At 43.0% G+C, this 18,529-nt stretch overlaps 1 protein-coding gene across 1 annotated transcript in view; it reads left to right on the top strand.

Moving 5' to 3' along the window:
* LOC124595985 (sodium-coupled monocarboxylate transporter 1-like) overlaps positions 1-18,529 on the top strand; it is a 137,175-nt gene that overhangs the window by 48,705 nt on the left and 69,941 nt on the right. Inside the window, exon 5 of the mRNA XM_047134929.1 lies at positions 10,589-10,656. Within this exon, the coding sequence (XP_046990885.1) occupies positions 10,589-10,656 (68 nt within the window). The remainder of the gene's footprint in view (positions 1-10,588; positions 10,657-18,529) is intronic.

Raw genomic sequence — 18,529 nt, 5'->3', positions numbered from 1 at the left:
CGATGTTCTGGTTTAGGCTGTTGACAGGTGAGGAATGTTATTGTTTCAGGAACGTTATTGTCAACGAACTATTGGCTTACAGAGGCCGTTTATGACAAGGTACGTTGTAATGCTGATACAAACAACAATCAACTCCTAAATATTCTTCTACTGTACACAGTAGACAATGTCATAAAAGTGTTCATGTCCTTCCCCACTCAGCATTTTCCTAAGCATAATAAGGGGACCACACTTATCGCGAGAAATATTGCAGTATCCAGTATCCTCCTCAAGAATCGCTTAGCATTGATTACAGATATCTCTGACTCGTAACGAGCATCTCAAGTACGGTACGCCATTCTTTTAACTCCTTACGGACAGTCATTGCGCTAGCTGGACTGCTAGCAGCATTTTGGATCTCTCGAGTGACTTCATGCACCGATTACAGGCAATTTTTTAGAACCACCCTCCACTGTTTTCGGCGGTTCCTATCCGTCAGTATATGAGGTACCCAGGTATTGGTCTAGCTGTGATTGTTCCTTCGCTTATGGAGTACACACTCAAAATCGACTTGAGAAATTTTAAAGAGTTGAAATATACTGATGGATTTGGTAATTTCTGAGAATATTTCTAGTGGAGAAGCAGCAGTCTGACTCAAAATACCTTAAAATGGATTAAAACAGTCTTGATCGCAATAAAATATTTGTTGATAATGGTTACCGGTTTCGGCGAGAATTGGGCAATATTCAGACCATTTATACCGTCATGGTACGGGTGGCAGTGAACGTAGCAGATGACATGACTCCACGAAAGCCAACTGCTCACTTGACGGTCGTAGACTCGTAACACCCGCTCCGTTCACCGCCACCCCTACCATCATCGTATAAGTGGCCTGCAGATGGTCATATTTTGATCAAAGCCGTAACAATTTTAAATAAACGTTTTATTGCATTCGGTACTGTTTTCGTCCATTTAAAGGTATCAATGGATCTGTTACTTAGGTGACATCCATCGACTGGCCCACTAAGATCGCTTAGGAGACCCAGTCTGCTCTGTCTGTTTCCCTACTTACAACACAGTACCCACCTCCTTTCATACCGGCGGTACCGCCTCTTGTGAGATTTAGTCATCAACTCCGCGTTACACACGGGGTTCTTTTGATCGCATATGGTGCATCGAATGAGCAACGACGGAAACACAAGGAAGGTTACAGACTGGGATAAAATTTCAGGATGAAGGAGTATCAACAATAATATTTCCTGATGAGGTTTCTACCCTCTGAAAAATGAAGAAGACTCACAGGACCTGCTGAATGAAATGAACGATGTAATGAGTACAGCAAATGGGTTCAGAGGCTATTTTAATGAGGAGCAGTATACATGAGACTAGCGACAATCTTAACGTTAATGCTGGGGCGATATGTTAACAAACTGACGGTGATCTACTACACTGAAAGCAAAATATCAACCTGACGAAGAAAGGAGGACTTAAGGTGTATACTAGCATAGGTAAAGAGTTCATATCTTGCCGGAAGGAGTACACTACAATGGGCAACGAAATTAAAGGAACTCTTTTTCGAAGCCCTGTAAATGTCTTCCAATGTGACGTACAAGTTTGAAATTAGGCTCAAAGATGCCTGCAACCTTCCTCTGTAATTATGCAAAAGCTTGCCCTGTGACGGTAGCCTCGGTCTCTGCGACACTTTGAACAGCTAGATGTCGACGCATGAGAAGAAAAAGGTCACAATTCAGATATTCATTCGAGTCGAAAGGAGGGCTAACAATGTTACAGAGGTGCCAAATTTCGAAACAGTTGTGCTTATCCCCATTGTGGTCGTGTCACACGACGAGAAGGTCGTCATAGCCCCTCTTACCCATTTCAACCCTTCCTTTGACTTCTCCTTGAGCAGCGACACCCAGCATAGAAATCACGCACGTGTCTTTTGGGTGGCTCAGGAGAACACTTCAGCCGCACCGCCGCTCAGAGTCGACCGAAATAGCTTCAGGGGCTGGCAGAAATGGTTCCAATGGAACCATCCCTTTCTCTGGGACGTTATGTTCTTCACATTTGGCAGATGGAAACGACAATCGGCAGTGCCATGAGCAACAGGAAGATGTTCGTGACAACCTTTGACACTGTTGCCTCTGTCGGTCGTTTAAAATCGTCTCTGCATCCCTATTTAATATTATCGCACACCTTTGCAGTGCAGCAATACTACAACGTTTGTCCTCATGTACAGTGTAGTGGATGGGTGCCAGGAGATGCCGTATTAAAACTCGGCCGAGCTTTTCAAATGATTTATTGGTTTCCACCACAGTGCTTCGTTGACCTCGGTCTGCGTCACAGGCCCTGCAATGCTGAGGCCACTGCTCCAGCGACCTGTGCAACGCAACGCTGTGTCATACCCGCCTTGTTAGCCAGCTGTAGAGTTCCCATTACGTCAGGATGGCTGTGCCAGCAGCCGAATCAGCTGCCACCATCCGCATTGACTCCGCGCTGCTCCACCGGGAGCCGTAGGCCGGCTCTGCTGCTGCTTCTTCCTCGGCTGGCATAGCTGGGAACACGTCGGCAACGACCACCGGCGATCCTGCGTTGGAATCTGCGGCCTCTAGCCACAAAAGTCTCCGGCGTGTGTCGGGAGCCGAGGTGACTGTCCGCGGTAACGAGCCGAAGAGTGGCCCGCCCTGGCTGGCTGTGGACCCCACGCCGGCCTCAGAGGGTCGAACCAACGACCCGCTTGGACTGGGATGCTGTCGCCCCATCTGTTGCTACGTGTAGCTCGGCGGAGTGACGCGCCCTGCCGTCCAGGAGAGCTGCCACACTTGAATGAATCTCGTTAGAAAACGACACCTATTAATACTCGGCTGCATGCCTGTGTTTCGCTAATGCATCGCTCCGAGTCAGGTAAACCCCACACCCTGGTTGCGCCAGTGGGCCCCTTCTCCTTATAGCTTGTTCCATGCGAACCTCTGTGATTTTTGAACAGTTCGATGGCCCTGTGGCCTTCATTCCACTTCGCAACCGCTGATCAGTGTAACATCCTGCAATCTGGCCCATGCTCAGAATATCACACAAAACTAACTTTCCCTATAATAAACTGTGGTGCCGCTACAACAGATTGGATCAACTAGAAACCATTCGTAAGGAAACTGGAATGTGGACAACAGGATCAGTGACGGGCTTCTTATCATGTGACGCATCCACGGTGGCGTTGAGAAAAATTGTGGTGAAAATTGGTGTCAATGTGACTTATTTAACCCACATGAACCCACATGTACTTACATGAAATTCCGAGATTTGGTCATTGTCCTCGAACGTGTTGACACCCTCCTGTTGAAGCATCACCGAACTCGAGGGTGACGTTGCAGTGCGCCAAGCTTTTTCACCATTACAAAGGAAGTTCTTAGCATCTCTGAGCCACATCGGAAACTTATGCGTTACAGTGGGAGTCACTAAGTGATCCTTCAATTCTGTCACTAAGTTATCCTTTAATTCTGTCGCGCAGCCCCGTATCAAATATCGGCCATAGTCTGAGGACGAAATTTCTGAGAAGAAAATGAATCACGAGCTGTGAGTAAACCTGAAACGAATCGAAGCATTTGTGATGTGGTGCTATAGAAGGATCTTGAAAATAAGAAACAGAATGATGAGATTCTCTACAGAATCGGCGAGGAACACAACGCGTTGGAAACTTTGACAGAAAGATGGGACAAGATGACAGCACTTGTTAAGGTATCAGCGAATAAATTCCATGGTATAGAGGGAACTTCAGAGAGTAAGATTTGTATGGTACAAGAAAAGGTGGTGACAACGTTATCGTCTGCGAAAGGTGGAAGTGAAGCAGAATTAGTGCCTAGTATCAGTTACAAGGAACATACAGTGTGTTACAAAAAGGTACGGCCAAACTTTCATGAAACATTCCTCACAAACAAATAAAGAAAAAATTTTATGTGGACATGTGTCCGGAAACGCTTAATTTCCATGTTACAGCTCATTTTAGTTTCGTCAGTATGTACTGTACTTCGCTCAGTGGAGCACGTTATCATGCTTTCATACTGGATACTCTACCTGTGCTGCTAGAACATGTGCCTTTACAAGTACGACACTACATGTGGTTCATGCACGATGGAGCTCCTGCACATTTCAGTCGAAACGTTCGTACGCTTCTCAACAACAGATTCGGTGACCGATGGATTGGTAGAGGCGGACCAATTCCATGGCCTCCACGCTCTCCTGACCTCAACCCTCTTGACTTTCATTTATGGGGGCATTTGAAAGCTCTTGTCTACGCAACACCGGTAACAAATGTAGAGACTCTTCGTGCTCGTATTGTGGACGGCTGTGCTACAATACGCCATTCTCCAGGGCTGCATGAGCGCATCAGGGATTCCATGCGACGCAGGGTGGATGCATGTATCTTCGCTAACGGAGGACATTTTGAACATTTCCTGTAACAAAGTGTTTGAAGTCACGCTGGTACGTTCTGTTTCTGTGTGTTTTCATTCCATGATTAATGTGATTTGAAGAGAAGTAATAAAATGAGCTCTAACATGGAAAGTAAGCGTTTCCGGACACATGTCCACATAACATATTTCCTTTCTTTGTGTGTGAGGAATGTTTCCTGAAAGTTTGGTCGAACCTTTTTGTAACACCCTGCACATCCGATATTTTATTGATTTCATATACACTACTAAAAATCAGAGAGTGATATGGTAAGTGTACACCGATACGCCAAAACATTATGACCACCGCCCATCGTGACGATGGATGCCGCCTAGTGGTGCTGAGGGCAAAAGATGCAGTAACAAACGTATGTCTGCGAACAGACACGGACGAGGGCCACCCTAGCGAAGATATGAACTGCAAATGCGGAAGTCCATTGAGATAAGCGACTTTGACCAAGGGTAGATTATTATCGCGAGGAGCCTGTGGACGGGTATCTCGAAAACGGCGAGGGTCGTCGAATGTTCACGTGCTACTATCGTGAGCATCTACGGAAAGAGGTAGAAGGACAGTGAAACTACCACGTCCACGACTCTGCACAGAACGTGGGGTTCGGAGACTTGTCTGCTCTGTAAAGCAGGATAGATCCGTGGCATCTCTGATGAAAGACCACAATGCTGGAACACACGCAAGTGTTACGGGGCACACCGTACATTATACATTGTTGAACATGTGTTACGCAGCAGATCACACCTATGTGTTCACATGTTGGCTCAACGACATCGTCAGTTGCGATGGCAGTGGGCACGGGACCCTTCAGGTAAATTACACTTTTGCTGCACTAGCTCGTCTCCATAACCGCCGTCATCGAGGTGAACGGCGACTCGAAACATGCAGAGCGCCGTGGACACAGGCTGGTGGGAGCAGTAGTATGCTTGCTTGGGATCTGTGGTAGTAATCGAAGGTAGACTGACAGGTGCGAACCACCTGCATCCCTTCATGCTTTATGCCTTCCGCGAACGCGATGTCATCTTTCAACAATGTAATTTTCCGTGCCTTGGAGCCAAACTATGCTGCAGTGGTTTGAGGAGCATTATAATAAAGTGAAGAAGTCTCGGCGATCAAATTTTGCCTGGGTCACTATTGGGCGCCATAACGGCGTACGCAAATCATCGGCTCGTTATTTACTCGTATTACATGCCTCGTGATGACTGGGTGTTGTGTGATGTCCTTAGGTTTAAGTAGTTCTAAGTTCTATGGAACTGATGACCATAGATGTTTAGTCCCATAGTTCTCAGAGCCATTTGAACCATTTTTTTCGTACCACACGATCTGTACGTAAACATCCTAATACCTCCTACTTCCGCTAACCTACCAATAAAATGGCCGATCCCTGATATCCGGAATCGGTGATGCATTTCGTTCCAAAGACGGACAAAGAAACAATTACGGAAGTGGTCATAATGTTTTGGGCCTCGCTGAGTGGCCGCGCGAGTTTGAGGCGCCGTGTCACGGATTGCACGGCTCCTCCCGGCGGGGGTTCGAGTCCTCCCTCGGGCAGGGGTGTATGTGTCGTTCTTAGCATAAGTTTGTTTAAGTAGTGTATATGTCTAGGTACCGATGATCTCAGTAGTTTGGTCCCGTAGGAATTCACACACATTTGAACATCTGAACATAAAGATTTGGCTCATCAGTGTAGAAATTACAGATTATTAATATACGCTGCACGAAGACTCATAATCTGCCCAGCCTAGCGCCAGCAGGACAGCAGGTATTTCAGTGGCCGCAGACTTTTCTCAACCGATTCATGACGAGGAGGGAGTTGATAAATGACTGGGTTGTCGGTGATAATGAAAGCAACTGGGATTAGTAATAGCGAACGAAAAGTGACGACAGCTACGAAGTAATGACACGGTTAACAGGACCGGAAAGTCAGATATGATACTTGCATGCAGCGTATCGAGTCTTATAGACTAGTATTATTCAAAGTAGATCTAACAATAGGTATTCAGACCAGTAAGGAACCAAATCATCAGTTTCAGCTTTTAATTTCTCAGAATTTTGAACATTGTTTGGTGTAGGCGTACATGTAAACCACGTACTGGAACTTTGGAACTACGGCCACACTCGTGCAGGACATGGCACCGAATGAGCAATATTTTCACTAATCAGTTTACGTCACTAGTGTGGTAGCTTGTCCTATCCATAGACTAATCTAGACATTTTTTTATGATTAGGCCGGCCGCCCAGAGCAACGTCGTTCGCAACGACCTGTATGTGGGATGGGACTGACAAAAATCTGACTGGGTCTCTCTTAATCATAAGAGTCCTATGGTGTGATGAGTTTAGATGTAAACAAAAGCAAAGTTTTAATATATTTAATGGAATGAACACCGTACTGAGCACAAAATATGAATTGATGGGAACTGAAAGCTAGACTAAGTTATTGGGTACCTGTAGAATTGGGTTCATGTCAGACTTACCGTAACTGGGTAATATATAGTAAGAGTAATAAATGCTGCCACCTTGAAGCAAAATAATACATGGCAAGCAATGAACGGACGGTACAAGAGGAACACTAGCAAAGGCAAGTCTTCTGCTATGAAACTTACATCATATTTGATAAAGTATCTTCGCAAAATGAATTCTCTTACTGAAAAGTAAACTGTGGGACAACTAGAGAAGGAATCGAATCGTACCAGTGCTACACAACAATGCCGAAATATAAATTGACTGATAACGCAAAATATGAGGTGGCTGTATATAATATCCATGCGGAAAGGAATATGACGGAATCAGAGTAGTAGACAGGATATCAAGACAAATGTTAGTCGAATAGCTTCCTATTAGCAGAGGGACCAGTATAGGGCTAAAAATGCAGAAGATACACATTGGAATTTGCACCATAAATTACCAGGGCACTGGGTGGAACTGTTAATGTGAGAGCGGAAAACGGGAGGAAATTGTAGGGATCATACATAACCAGACGAGTCAAAAGGCTGATAAAAGCGATCCTTACGATCGCTCGTGGTATATTTCGCTCCAGGAAGTACGTTCTGAGTGGAACACAACTACGTTAGAGATATTATGAGTTACAGATAAGAAACGGACGGTTAGACTGACTTATTTTAAAGAGATCCATACCTAGTGTAGCCGCTATATTTTGTAAACATCTTCTTGTAGACGAAATTGCAATAATGTAATCATGCACCAAATAAATGATGGCTTTCATCATTTCCCCATAATAAACATTGAACCAGATGTGTCCGATCCACAGCGTTATCATTTCACTCTAGACTACTGTATTTTCTACACTATTGGCCATTAAAATTGCTACACCTAGAAGAAATGCAGATGCTAAACGGGTATTCATTGGACATATATACTATACTAGAACTGACGTGTGATTACATTCTCACGCAATTTGGGTGCATAGATCCTGAGAAATCAGTACCCAGAACAACCACCTCTGGCCGCAATAACGGCCTTGATACTTCTGGGCATTGAGTCAAACAGAGCTTGGATGGCGTGTACAGGTACAGCTGCCCACGCAGCTCAAACACGATACCAGAGTTCATTAAGAGTAGTGACTGGTGTATTGTGACAAGCCAGTTGCTCGGCCACCATTGACCAGACGTTTTCCTTTGGTGAGAGATCTGGAGAATGTGCTGGCCAGGGCAGCAGTCGAACATTTTCTGTATCCAGAAAGGCCCGTACAGGACCTGTAACATGCGGTCGCGCATTATCCTGCTGAAATGTAGGGTTTCGCAGGGATCGAATGGAGGATAGAGCCACGGGTCGTAACACATCTGAAATGTAACGTCCACTGTTCAAAGTGCCGTCAGTGCGAACAAGAGCTGACCGAGACGCGTAACCAATGACACCCCATACCATCACGCCGGGTGATACGGCAGTATGGCGATGACGAATACACGCTTCCAATGTGCGTTCACCGCGATGTCGCCAAACACGCATGCGACCATCGTGATGGTGTAAACAGAACCTGGGTTAATGCGAAAAAATGACGTTTTGCCATTCGTGCACTCAGGTTCGTCGTAGAGTACACCATCACAGGCACTCCTGTCTGTGATGCAGCGTCAATGGTAACCGCAGCTATGGGCTCCGAGCTCATAGTCCATGCTGCTGCAAATGTCGTCGAACTGTTCGTCCAGATGGTTCTTGTTTTGCAAACGTCCCCATCTGTTGACTCAGTGATCGAGACGTGGCTGCACGATCCGTTACAGCCATGCAGATAAGATGCCTGTCATCTCGACTGCTAGTGATAGGAGGTCGTTGGGATCCAGCACGGCGTTCCATATTACCCTCCTGAACCCACCGATTCCATATTCTGCTAACAGTCATTGGATCTCGAGTAACGCGAGCAGCAATGTCGCGATACATTAAACCGCAATCGCGATAGGCTACAATCCGACCTTTATCAAAGTCGGAAACGTGATGGTACGCATTTCTCCTCCTTACACGAGGCATCGCAACAACGTTTCACCAGGCAACGCCGGTCAACTGCTGTTTGTGTGTGAGAAATCGGTAATGTCAACACGTTGTAGGTGTCGCTACCGGCGCCAACGTTGTGTGAATGCTCTGAAAAGCGCATCATTTGCATATCACAGCATCCTCTTCTTGTCGGTTAAATTTCGCGTCTGTAGAACCTCATCTTCATGGTTTAGCAATTTTAATGGCCAGTAGTGTATATCTGACTGATAATATTGCTTTAAGCATGTAATTGGTTGTCTGAAAACATGTGGGTTTGTTCATCTCCCCTACCACTGGTTTTATGCAACTTGTAATGGCGTCAGAAACCAAGTGCAAGATTTCCATACTCCCTCGCTCGCTACCTGTAAACTGTTAGTCCTATAGAAAAAATGAACGGGACCTTTTTGTAGGAAATTTGATATAGCTAAATTTCCTATTGTGGTGCGTTTTTTCTACAGCCCGTAATTTCGGATTATTCAAGAAAAATGTACAAAAGTTACCTTCAAACGCGTTTTTCTTGAATAGCTCGAAAACCGTGGTCTGCACTAAAAACGAAGCCCAGTATAAAAATTTACTTTATTAAATTTTCTAGAAAAAAGTCCTGTTCTATTCTTATGGAGGATTAATAGTTTGTACTTAGCGAGTCGAGAGTATGGAAACATTTCCTGTAGTATTTGAAGGCATTGGTAGATGCAGGTGAATCAGCCTTTTTAATTCCTCATTTCCTTTACAACGGATTTACCTGCCGTCCATTCATAACATCTATTGTTTTTATTATTTTTCGCCACTGTCATCTTACACCGTCATCAGTAACTATCAGCTGTAATTCTCAAATACAGTACACTACAGCAATTTACGAAGGCTATTTTATTAAGAAAATAACAGATTTCTCAGAAGCTCCTTCCAGATTTAAACTCAATGGAGATCGTTTTTTCTGATTTTCACTTACTAGTCCTAAATTATAGAAGAATTTTGCAGTTTGATCATTTTGTTGACAAAGGACCAACAACGTTTTTAGTATGCTACGAAGCGTTTATTAACAAATCTGTCACAATTGCAGTTCATATATTTGGTGACAAGATTCGAACCAAATGGTTTATTCTCAGGCTTGACCTACTGGAGCTGCACTGTAAGTGCCTAACCTTAATAACAAACACCAAAACGGCGATACGTGCTTTACAATGTGACTGCAGATTCTCGTCACAATCAAGATGTGATTACTTAGCAAGTCATAATCACATTTGCCAGGTAGGCATATTTTGATTGTGGCAATTATCTGAGATCACTTTGTAAAGCATATACTACCATTCTGATCTTTGCTATGAAGACTAGGCACTTGCTTCCGAAGGTCAGGCTTGAGAATGAACCATTTGGTTCCTCACTTATCATCAAACGCATGTACTGTAACTATAACAGATCTGTTAGTAAACACTTCATGAAATTATAGAAGATTGTTTCTACTGCCCCGGTATACATTCAGTTCTAGCGGGCCATATCCGTAAAATAATTAATAGTAACAGAAATATTTGATTTGGCCAAATGTATTTCAAATATGCTGCCAGAAGAATTTCTGAATTATCACATCACACTGTGTTACACATGTGCACATACAACATATCAATTCACTTATTGTTTTAGGCGAGTGTCTGTAATTCTCTATGTTCCTATCTTTCAGTTTCTGGTATCGGTGTGCACGTGATCTCACCTATTGTATGCGCTGTGTGTATCTTCTACACTATGTTGGTGAGTAAATAAATAATATACCTAAAACATAACATAGTTTCCGTGATATATGACTGTTTACACACGTAGCAGCAGCTTACGGACTGAGTTCACTAACAGATGAGCCGAGGGCTCTCTTCATAACGCTTCAAAATGTTTACTGCTGTCTTGTCGATGTAAATTCACTATCTGAATGTGTTTTGTAGGCAACAAAGCCTCCAGCAGAGGTTTATCGGAACTGAAGGATTTCATGGTGTTTACGAGTGAAGTTGTAATTTATTTCCTTCTTCCTCTTACACTTTTTCTTCTTCTGGCGTTACTGCCTCTTTACCACAACGGGTAGCCTCTACGTGAATTAGATTTTGCCCTCCTCCTTCAAGAATATCTTTATTCATTTCCTTCCTCTTCTGGGATCTTCAGTATCCTCTTCTCTTGTCTGCTTTGTGGGGACGCTCTATTCTTTTACTATATCCTCCTCTTTCGTCGATCTTGTCGGTACGCACATGCTTCTCCAATTTTGCTTCCCTTCCATCATCGTGAGTCCCTTGCTTGACTCGAGTTCAACAACGCATTTGGGTCTTGTTTTTTCTCTTGTCTATTCTGTTGTTTCCCATCATATATCGCCATTCTATCCATACTCATCCTGATTACATGTCTGTCAAAACTAGTTGTTTTCAATTGAACGTCTACTGTTATACTCATGATCCAGTACAGTTCTTTCCTAAGTCTTCACAGCCATTTCTCATCCCATCTCTTTGTGTTTTGGAAATTCTTCGTTTTCTTCTCTTTTCTTTTTGTTGTTTTCGTGGACTATTTCATCCCAGTGTTATCGTCTCAGTTGTATAAATGGCTACGTATCTCACCATGGCCTTGTAGCGTCTTTATTGTATATATCTCGTTTCATTACTCGCTTATTGCTCCCTGCTATCTGCTCACCTCGTCTAGTGCTACGCTGAACGAAAATGGGGATACTCCATCTCTCTGTCGACAGCAGCCTTCCTTTCAAATACTTTCAAGATAGTGGTCCTCTAAATCTCGCCCTTCTCTTTGTCAGAATCGCCGTTATTAGTTCCCGTTTACTGCCGACCAGTCCTCTCTTCTTCATCCTTGTAAGAGTCCTCCTGTCGATGAACTCAAATGCCTCTGTTAGCCGTTGTGGCCGAGCGGTTCTAGGCGCTACAGTCTGGAACCGCGCGACCGCTACGGTCGCAGGTTCGAATCCTGCCTCGGGCATGGATATTTGTGATGTCCTTAGGTTAGTTAGGTTTAAGTAGTTCTGAGTTCTAGGGGACTTATGACCTCAGCAGTTGAGTCCCATAGTGCTCAGAGCCATTTGAACCATTTTTTCAAATGCCTCTGTGATGGCCACGAGAGTTACAACATCTTTTTTGTTTTTTAAGACTCTATGTTCTATCAGTTGTTTTGGGGTGAATATCTTCTACCATTCCTGAATTCATTTCGATATTCTCCAACTGTAGTTCCTTACCTGTGCTATTAATATCTTCGGCATGATTTTCGACAGCACCTTGTAGTTGACCCTTGACTTTGAGCTAGTATTCTGGTTACAGAGTATGACATACATCTACGAGTTCCATCTTCTGGGAATTGTGGGAATAGTTACATTTTTGGTGCACGAATGATAAGTTTTAGTTCAGTGTGGAGGGGGGGGGGGGAGGGGAATACGCGGTAGTATTTAAGAAGGCGTGCTTTATCGAGCAAGTTTTGGCGAGTCTCACTGTGTGGAGTCACAGAAGTCAGACCGTCACTAGGAGTAAAACGTCCTTTTTACCGCTTAAAGCTACAATCATTCTTTACTTACAGGGAAATTTACTTGCTTTCAGATTATACATTTTCTCCTAATAATGGTGAATTTAGATTACCGCAGTTCGCCTAGTGAAGATGCATATTAACGAGAAATGTAGATACAAGCTCTGTTGTTACCTTTCAAAGCTGTAATTTTTATGCACAAAAATCTACATAAAGCGCTGATATAAAATCATTACTTTATTTGCTTTTGAGTCTTAACGCGCTCTTGACCGCGTGTGCAATGGAGCCTCCAGCCACTATTTCCACTTTATTGTTCATAGTCTCAGTATTTACAGCGGGGCTTCCCGTCGGATAGATAACAATCGTGATCCCATTCGTTGCTGTGTACTCGTTTGAAAGAGTCATCGTAACACAGCCGGTTGCCTTGTACCTGTATGAAAACATGCATCATTTACAAACTTGTAAAAAATCTATGGTTATCAGAGCGCGTGCTTCTTAGAGGCCGAACAAGAGCCGTGCGCGGGCTTCCGAGAGAGTATACTGAAACTTCGTCCTACATAACAAAAAAAAAAATTAAAAAAAATAAAATAAAAATTAAAATAAAAAAGTAAAAGAAACTAATTCCGGCAGGCGGAAGGAGTCTTCATTGGACGAGTTTACACAGGGAATCATAAGAAGGAAAATCCACGACATAAATATGCAAAAGCCATTTTCAACTATAGCAGCCGTGTTGAAAAGTTGAAGAATGAAGCGGTAGACTTTCCTGATAAAAATGAAACTACCCTTTGGCGTGGTGTTCGGAAAATGCGCTTCGTATACAAAAAGCATTCTACATTCAACCTTTGCTGATGGAAAATAACAACTTTTCAGGAAAAAGCGGCCAGTTCTTGCGGGAAATCAAAAACTTACGAAACATTGGATGGACTGTCTATTACACTATTGATAATTGGTGTGGTGCAAATCATTCCAGAAAGTTTGGATGGCAGGAAAAAAAGACGCATTATGTGTCGAAAAATGTATATGATTATCACAGAGAAACTGATCAGGGATGGAATGGCTAAAAAGGCAGGATTCAGACACCACCCGGTCCTGGAAAGAGACACACCGGGGACGAAGACTGGTTCGTGCAAAATGTTGACTTATGTTTCATTGCACAAAGAAGGAGGATAGGTTATCATTCTGAGACGAATGCCAGACACAACAAAGAGTAATTTAGGAGCGTTCTCAAAAAATTAACAAACAGATCTGCGATTCTTGTAGACCAGGTTCCATATCAAACGATGATAAATTCAGTATCACCGAATCCATCCAGGAAATCGAGAAAGGACTGCGTTACTGCATAGGAAGAACCCAACAATGTGGAGCTTCTGTTTAATGCCCTGCCATGGCGGGAATTTACTGAAGCTTACGCACTGGAATATGCGCGACTGATCTTTGGGTCATAATAATACTTTTTGGAAAGTGTATTACGCTTAGTGGATAAGGAAAAGAAACTTCCGTGCTTGAATGTACCGCATAGCTGATTCAACGCTATTTAACGTATTAGGGCGTTTGTCAAGAACAGGGTTGCTAATAAGACGAAGAATTTTAAGACAAATGATACTTTACACCTTTGTCGCTTCGCTCTGGAAGGTACTGGTTCAAATGGCTCTGAGCACTATGGGACTTAACATCTATGGTCATCAGTCCCCTAGAACTTAGAACTACTTAAACCTAACTAACCTAAGGACAGCACACAACACCCAGCCATCACGAGGCAGAGAAAATCCCTGACCCCGCCGGGAATCGAACCCGGGAACCCGGGCGTGGGAAGCGAGAACGCTACCGCACGACCACGAGTTGCGTCTGGAAGGTACTCCCCGAAGTGAAGGAATTCAGGGTGTCATTTACACAAACTTTGGAACAGTTATGCAGAAAGAGCCCACTGTCTTTACGTAACAATAGAACCGTTGCCGATTCAAGTAGACGTCTTTGGTGGCAGCAGCGAGACCTCAGGCAGCAGGAGTAAAGTAAGTTTTATTTCACTCAACATTCTTTCCTGCGGTATTTACTAGAGCTAATGATTTTTCATTTACTGCCAAAATGCGCAGCACATTTCATTGTCACTTTATTGACGCGTATTGACGTAATATGTCTGTATAGAAAGCTCTCTCTTGCAGAAGCTATCACTTGCAGCCTTGCGTATGATTGTCCTCTACTCGTAACAACAACTGAATGCGGCGATGCTGTATTGAAATGCGGCCGTGAAGTTGCCATTCCTCCTTGGTGAATAGGTGCATATCGCCATTCACAATAGTGACAGCGAGCAGGTGTGACAGCTACGCTCCACCACTGTCTCACATATATTGCACCTATTTACAGACTCGTGACTGACAAACGCAGAGAGTATTTATTAATAAAGACATATGATGTAATGAACGAGAGCTCAAGGTTTACATCCGTGTTCTCTCCTCCAGAATAGCTACAACGATATACAAAATCGCAGCGTCTTGCTTTGAAATTATAACTATGAAACGGCTAATCAGAAAATTAAAAAAAAATCCGCCTGGAAATAGAAGAAGGTTACAACATCAAACAGGGAGAATATTCCCACTTACTTGGTGTGTTATCACGTGCGCTTTTCATCATTGAAACCTACACTGTCTGCATCCACCTCCAAGTGAATTTGCCTCCTAGGAACAAATTTCCGGACATATGATGATATGAACATCTTTATTTTTTATCCCCTCAGGTATCAGTTTCTGAAACTTGTCCCCATTTAGAAATATCGGCCCATCTTAAGTCCATATCCTTAGTTCTTCTACGTTACCCGTCTTTTTCCTACAGGTTATTCCAAACTTTTCTCAGAATTTTGATGTTTTTGCACCATTTTACATTTTAAATGCTTCAGATATGTCTACAAAGCAGCTAAGCATTATATTAGCCGATTCTTACAATATGAAAGTAAACGAAACTTGCCCCATGTGACAGTGGGAGGTTTTGTACACCATGCTATGGTCATATTGTAATGTTAGTTATTGTATGGTGTTCAGATTGTTATTTTTTACACAGCTCTAAAGTCGGTCCAATGTTCACAGAATCAGTTTTCTGAACAGTAAGTGAAAAGCAAGTGCAGCTGTAGAACATGGAAGGAAATTCCTCAAATATTTTACAGTTTTCGTCGACTGCTGTACAAAATGTTACTCTCAGTGAAAAGCGATGCACTTTCAGCTGATAAACGATTGACTGACCTTTGAATAATTCTATATCGGGCTAATATTTCCTGACTTTCTTTTTCCTCGGTGAACGTAATTTCTTTCTAACGCGTCTTAGAACGAGCAAAGTAAACTCTTTGCATCGTATTTATCCGAAATCTTCACAATTCACAATTATCCTCATTTAACTGCATATAGTTGCCTTCACTCTGTGAACCGTATCACCGCCTTGTCCTAATTTTTGTTCGAAATTCGTAGTTACTCGGCTGTATCAAACAGAAAAGGAGACAGCCATGACAGCATCGATATTAAATGAATGCTTCACGACATATGTAACAGCTGACATAATCTTGACTGGATTGGTGATTTCCTGTCAGAGAGGTCCCCGCTCGTAGTTCAAAAATGGCTCTGAGCACTACGGGACTTAATTTCTGAGGTCATCAGTCCCCTAGAACTGAGAACTACTGAAACCTAACTAACCTAAGAACATCACACACATTCATGCCGCGCGGGATTAGCCGAGCGGTATAAGGCGCTGCAGTCACGGACTGTGCGGCTGATACCGGCGGAGGTTCGAGTCCTCCCTCGGCCATGGGTGTGTGTGTTTGTCCTTAGGATAATTTAGGTTAAGTAGTGTGTAAGCTTAGGGACTGATAACCTTAGCAGTTAAGTCCCATAAGATTTCACACAGATTTCATCCATGCCCAAGACAGGATTCGAACCTGCGACCGTAGTAGCAGCGCGGTTCTGGACTGTAGCGTCTAGAACCGCTCGGCCACATCGGCTGGCCCGTTCGTAGTAATTGACGGAAAGTCCCAGAGTAAAACAGAAGTGATTTCTGGCATTCCCCGCAGTATATCAAAGGCTCTCTGCTGTTCCTCGTCTATGTAAACGATTTGGGAGCTAATCTGAGCAGCCATCTTAAGTTGTTTGCAGATGATGATGCTGTTGTGTATCGTCTATTAAACTCGTCAGAAGATCAAATCGAACTGCAAAACGATTTAAAAAAGATATCAGTATAGCCTGGAAATTGGCGTTGACCCTAAATAATGAAAAGTGTGAGGTTATTCACATGGGTGCTAAAAGGAATACGTTATACTTCGGTTATACGATAAATCAGTCGGCTCTAAAGGCCGTAAATGGAACTAAACACCTTGGAATTACGATCGCAATAAAATAAAATGGGAAATAACACGCAGAAAATGTAGTGGGGAAGGCGAAACGAAGCCTGAGATTTATCGGCAGAACACATAGAAGATGCAACAGCTCTGCTAAAGAAACTGCCTACACTACGCTTGTCCGTCCTCTGTTGGAATACTGCTGCGCGGTGTGGGCTCCTTACCATATAGGATTCACACAGAACATCGAGAAAGTCCAAAGGAGAGCAGCACGCTTGGTATTATAGGGAATAGGGCAGCTTTATGGTGGAAATTATTAAAACAAAGGCGTTTTTCGTTGCGGCGGAACCTTCTCTCGAAATTTCAGTCACCAACTTTCTCCTCCGAATGCGAAAGTATTTTGCTGGCGTCGACCTACATAGGGAGAAACGATATTCATAATAAAATAAGGGTAATCAGAGCTCGCACAAAGACATATAGCTGTTTCCTTTATCAACACGCTGTTCGAGAATGAAATAATGAAGAATTATTGTGAAGGTGGTTCGATGAATCCTCTGCCTGACCCTTATTTGAAGTGTATCCATCTAATGTAGATGTAAATGTGTTACAGTTGAACAAATTTTCTCATTTCTTCCTAGTGATCTTTGCCACCTCGTATAAAGGAAGTCGCAAAGTTTCTTTACTAGTTTTGATTATACTCAACAGTCACAACCCCCCCCCCCCCCTCCAAGAGAAATGGACTGTAACTCTGCCCCTGGCATAACCCAGGCGAACACGAAATCCGTATCCACTCAGTCCAGCACATTACTGGACATGTAAACATACGCCTTCTTTTTTCAGACATCTTTGCAACTTAGTTTTTCTGTTGAAGATGAACTTCAGTGCCACTTAAACCCTTACGTATTAACACTCAGAAACAGCACGATTTTTAAAATAGTTATTAGTATTCTGATGTTCTTTTCCTGATCTAGATCAACAAGTCCAGTTAGTCACATTCATACACATCAAACCATTCTTCCAGTATACGTCTCGGTGTACTTGTACTGTTTTCCAACTTGCAACTTTCTTTCTTTCTTTCTTTTTTTTTATTTTAAATTGAAGACATGAGTCTTCTGCCTGGTTTCGTGCCGCCTGCCATGAATTCCCAGCGTGTGCGTGACTCTTTGTTTGTGTAGCACTTGCACGCAATGTCTTCAATTATTTGTTGAAAATTTTCCAGTCTCTGTCTTCGCCAACAGTTTATATCCTTTGGTGCTCCCACGAATACAAATTCCTTGATGTTGCAACACATAATCGACAATCCTGCCCCGTATTCTTAACAATGTTTTCCATATATTCTTCTCCTCATTGGTTTTGCGAAGAACATCCTAATTTCTGAGATAAAAATACACTTTTGGTTGCGGAGGTTTTTATATTCAAACTTCAAAGAGGCGTTTCGCCTGAGGTAAACATCTTTAGATTATTTACAAACGCAAAGACTGTTTAAAACTACGTTTCAGGAACACCTGCTCACAAAAACAGGGCAGAAAAAACTACACTCGTTATTCGTAGAACATAGTACGCCTTCCATCATTAAGACACAAATTTTGCGTTATGCCCATATGGGTCAAAATCTCAATATACTTGAGGAATCTGAGGTCGCTTAACGCACGTTTTTGATGGTCTCCTAAATGATTAGCAAAAATCGATCTTTTTTTGTCCGTTTTTAAAGAAGTTTAACATAGGTGCTGTGAAGTATTTGGGTGTCTCATTGGCTATTTTTTGTTCGACTCCCTTATCTTTAAGACATAATTAATTCTTGTTTTTTATATTTAT

The sequence above is a fragment of the Schistocerca americana genome, chromosome 2 (genome assembly GCF_021461395.2).
Source record: "Schistocerca americana isolate TAMUIC-IGC-003095 chromosome 2, iqSchAmer2.1, whole genome shotgun sequence".
Lineage (NCBI taxonomy): Eukaryota > Metazoa > Arthropoda > Insecta > Orthoptera > Acrididae > Schistocerca > Schistocerca americana.
The sequence above is the reverse complement of the archived record's forward strand: the minus strand, read 5'-3'. Positions and strand labels throughout refer to the sequence as shown.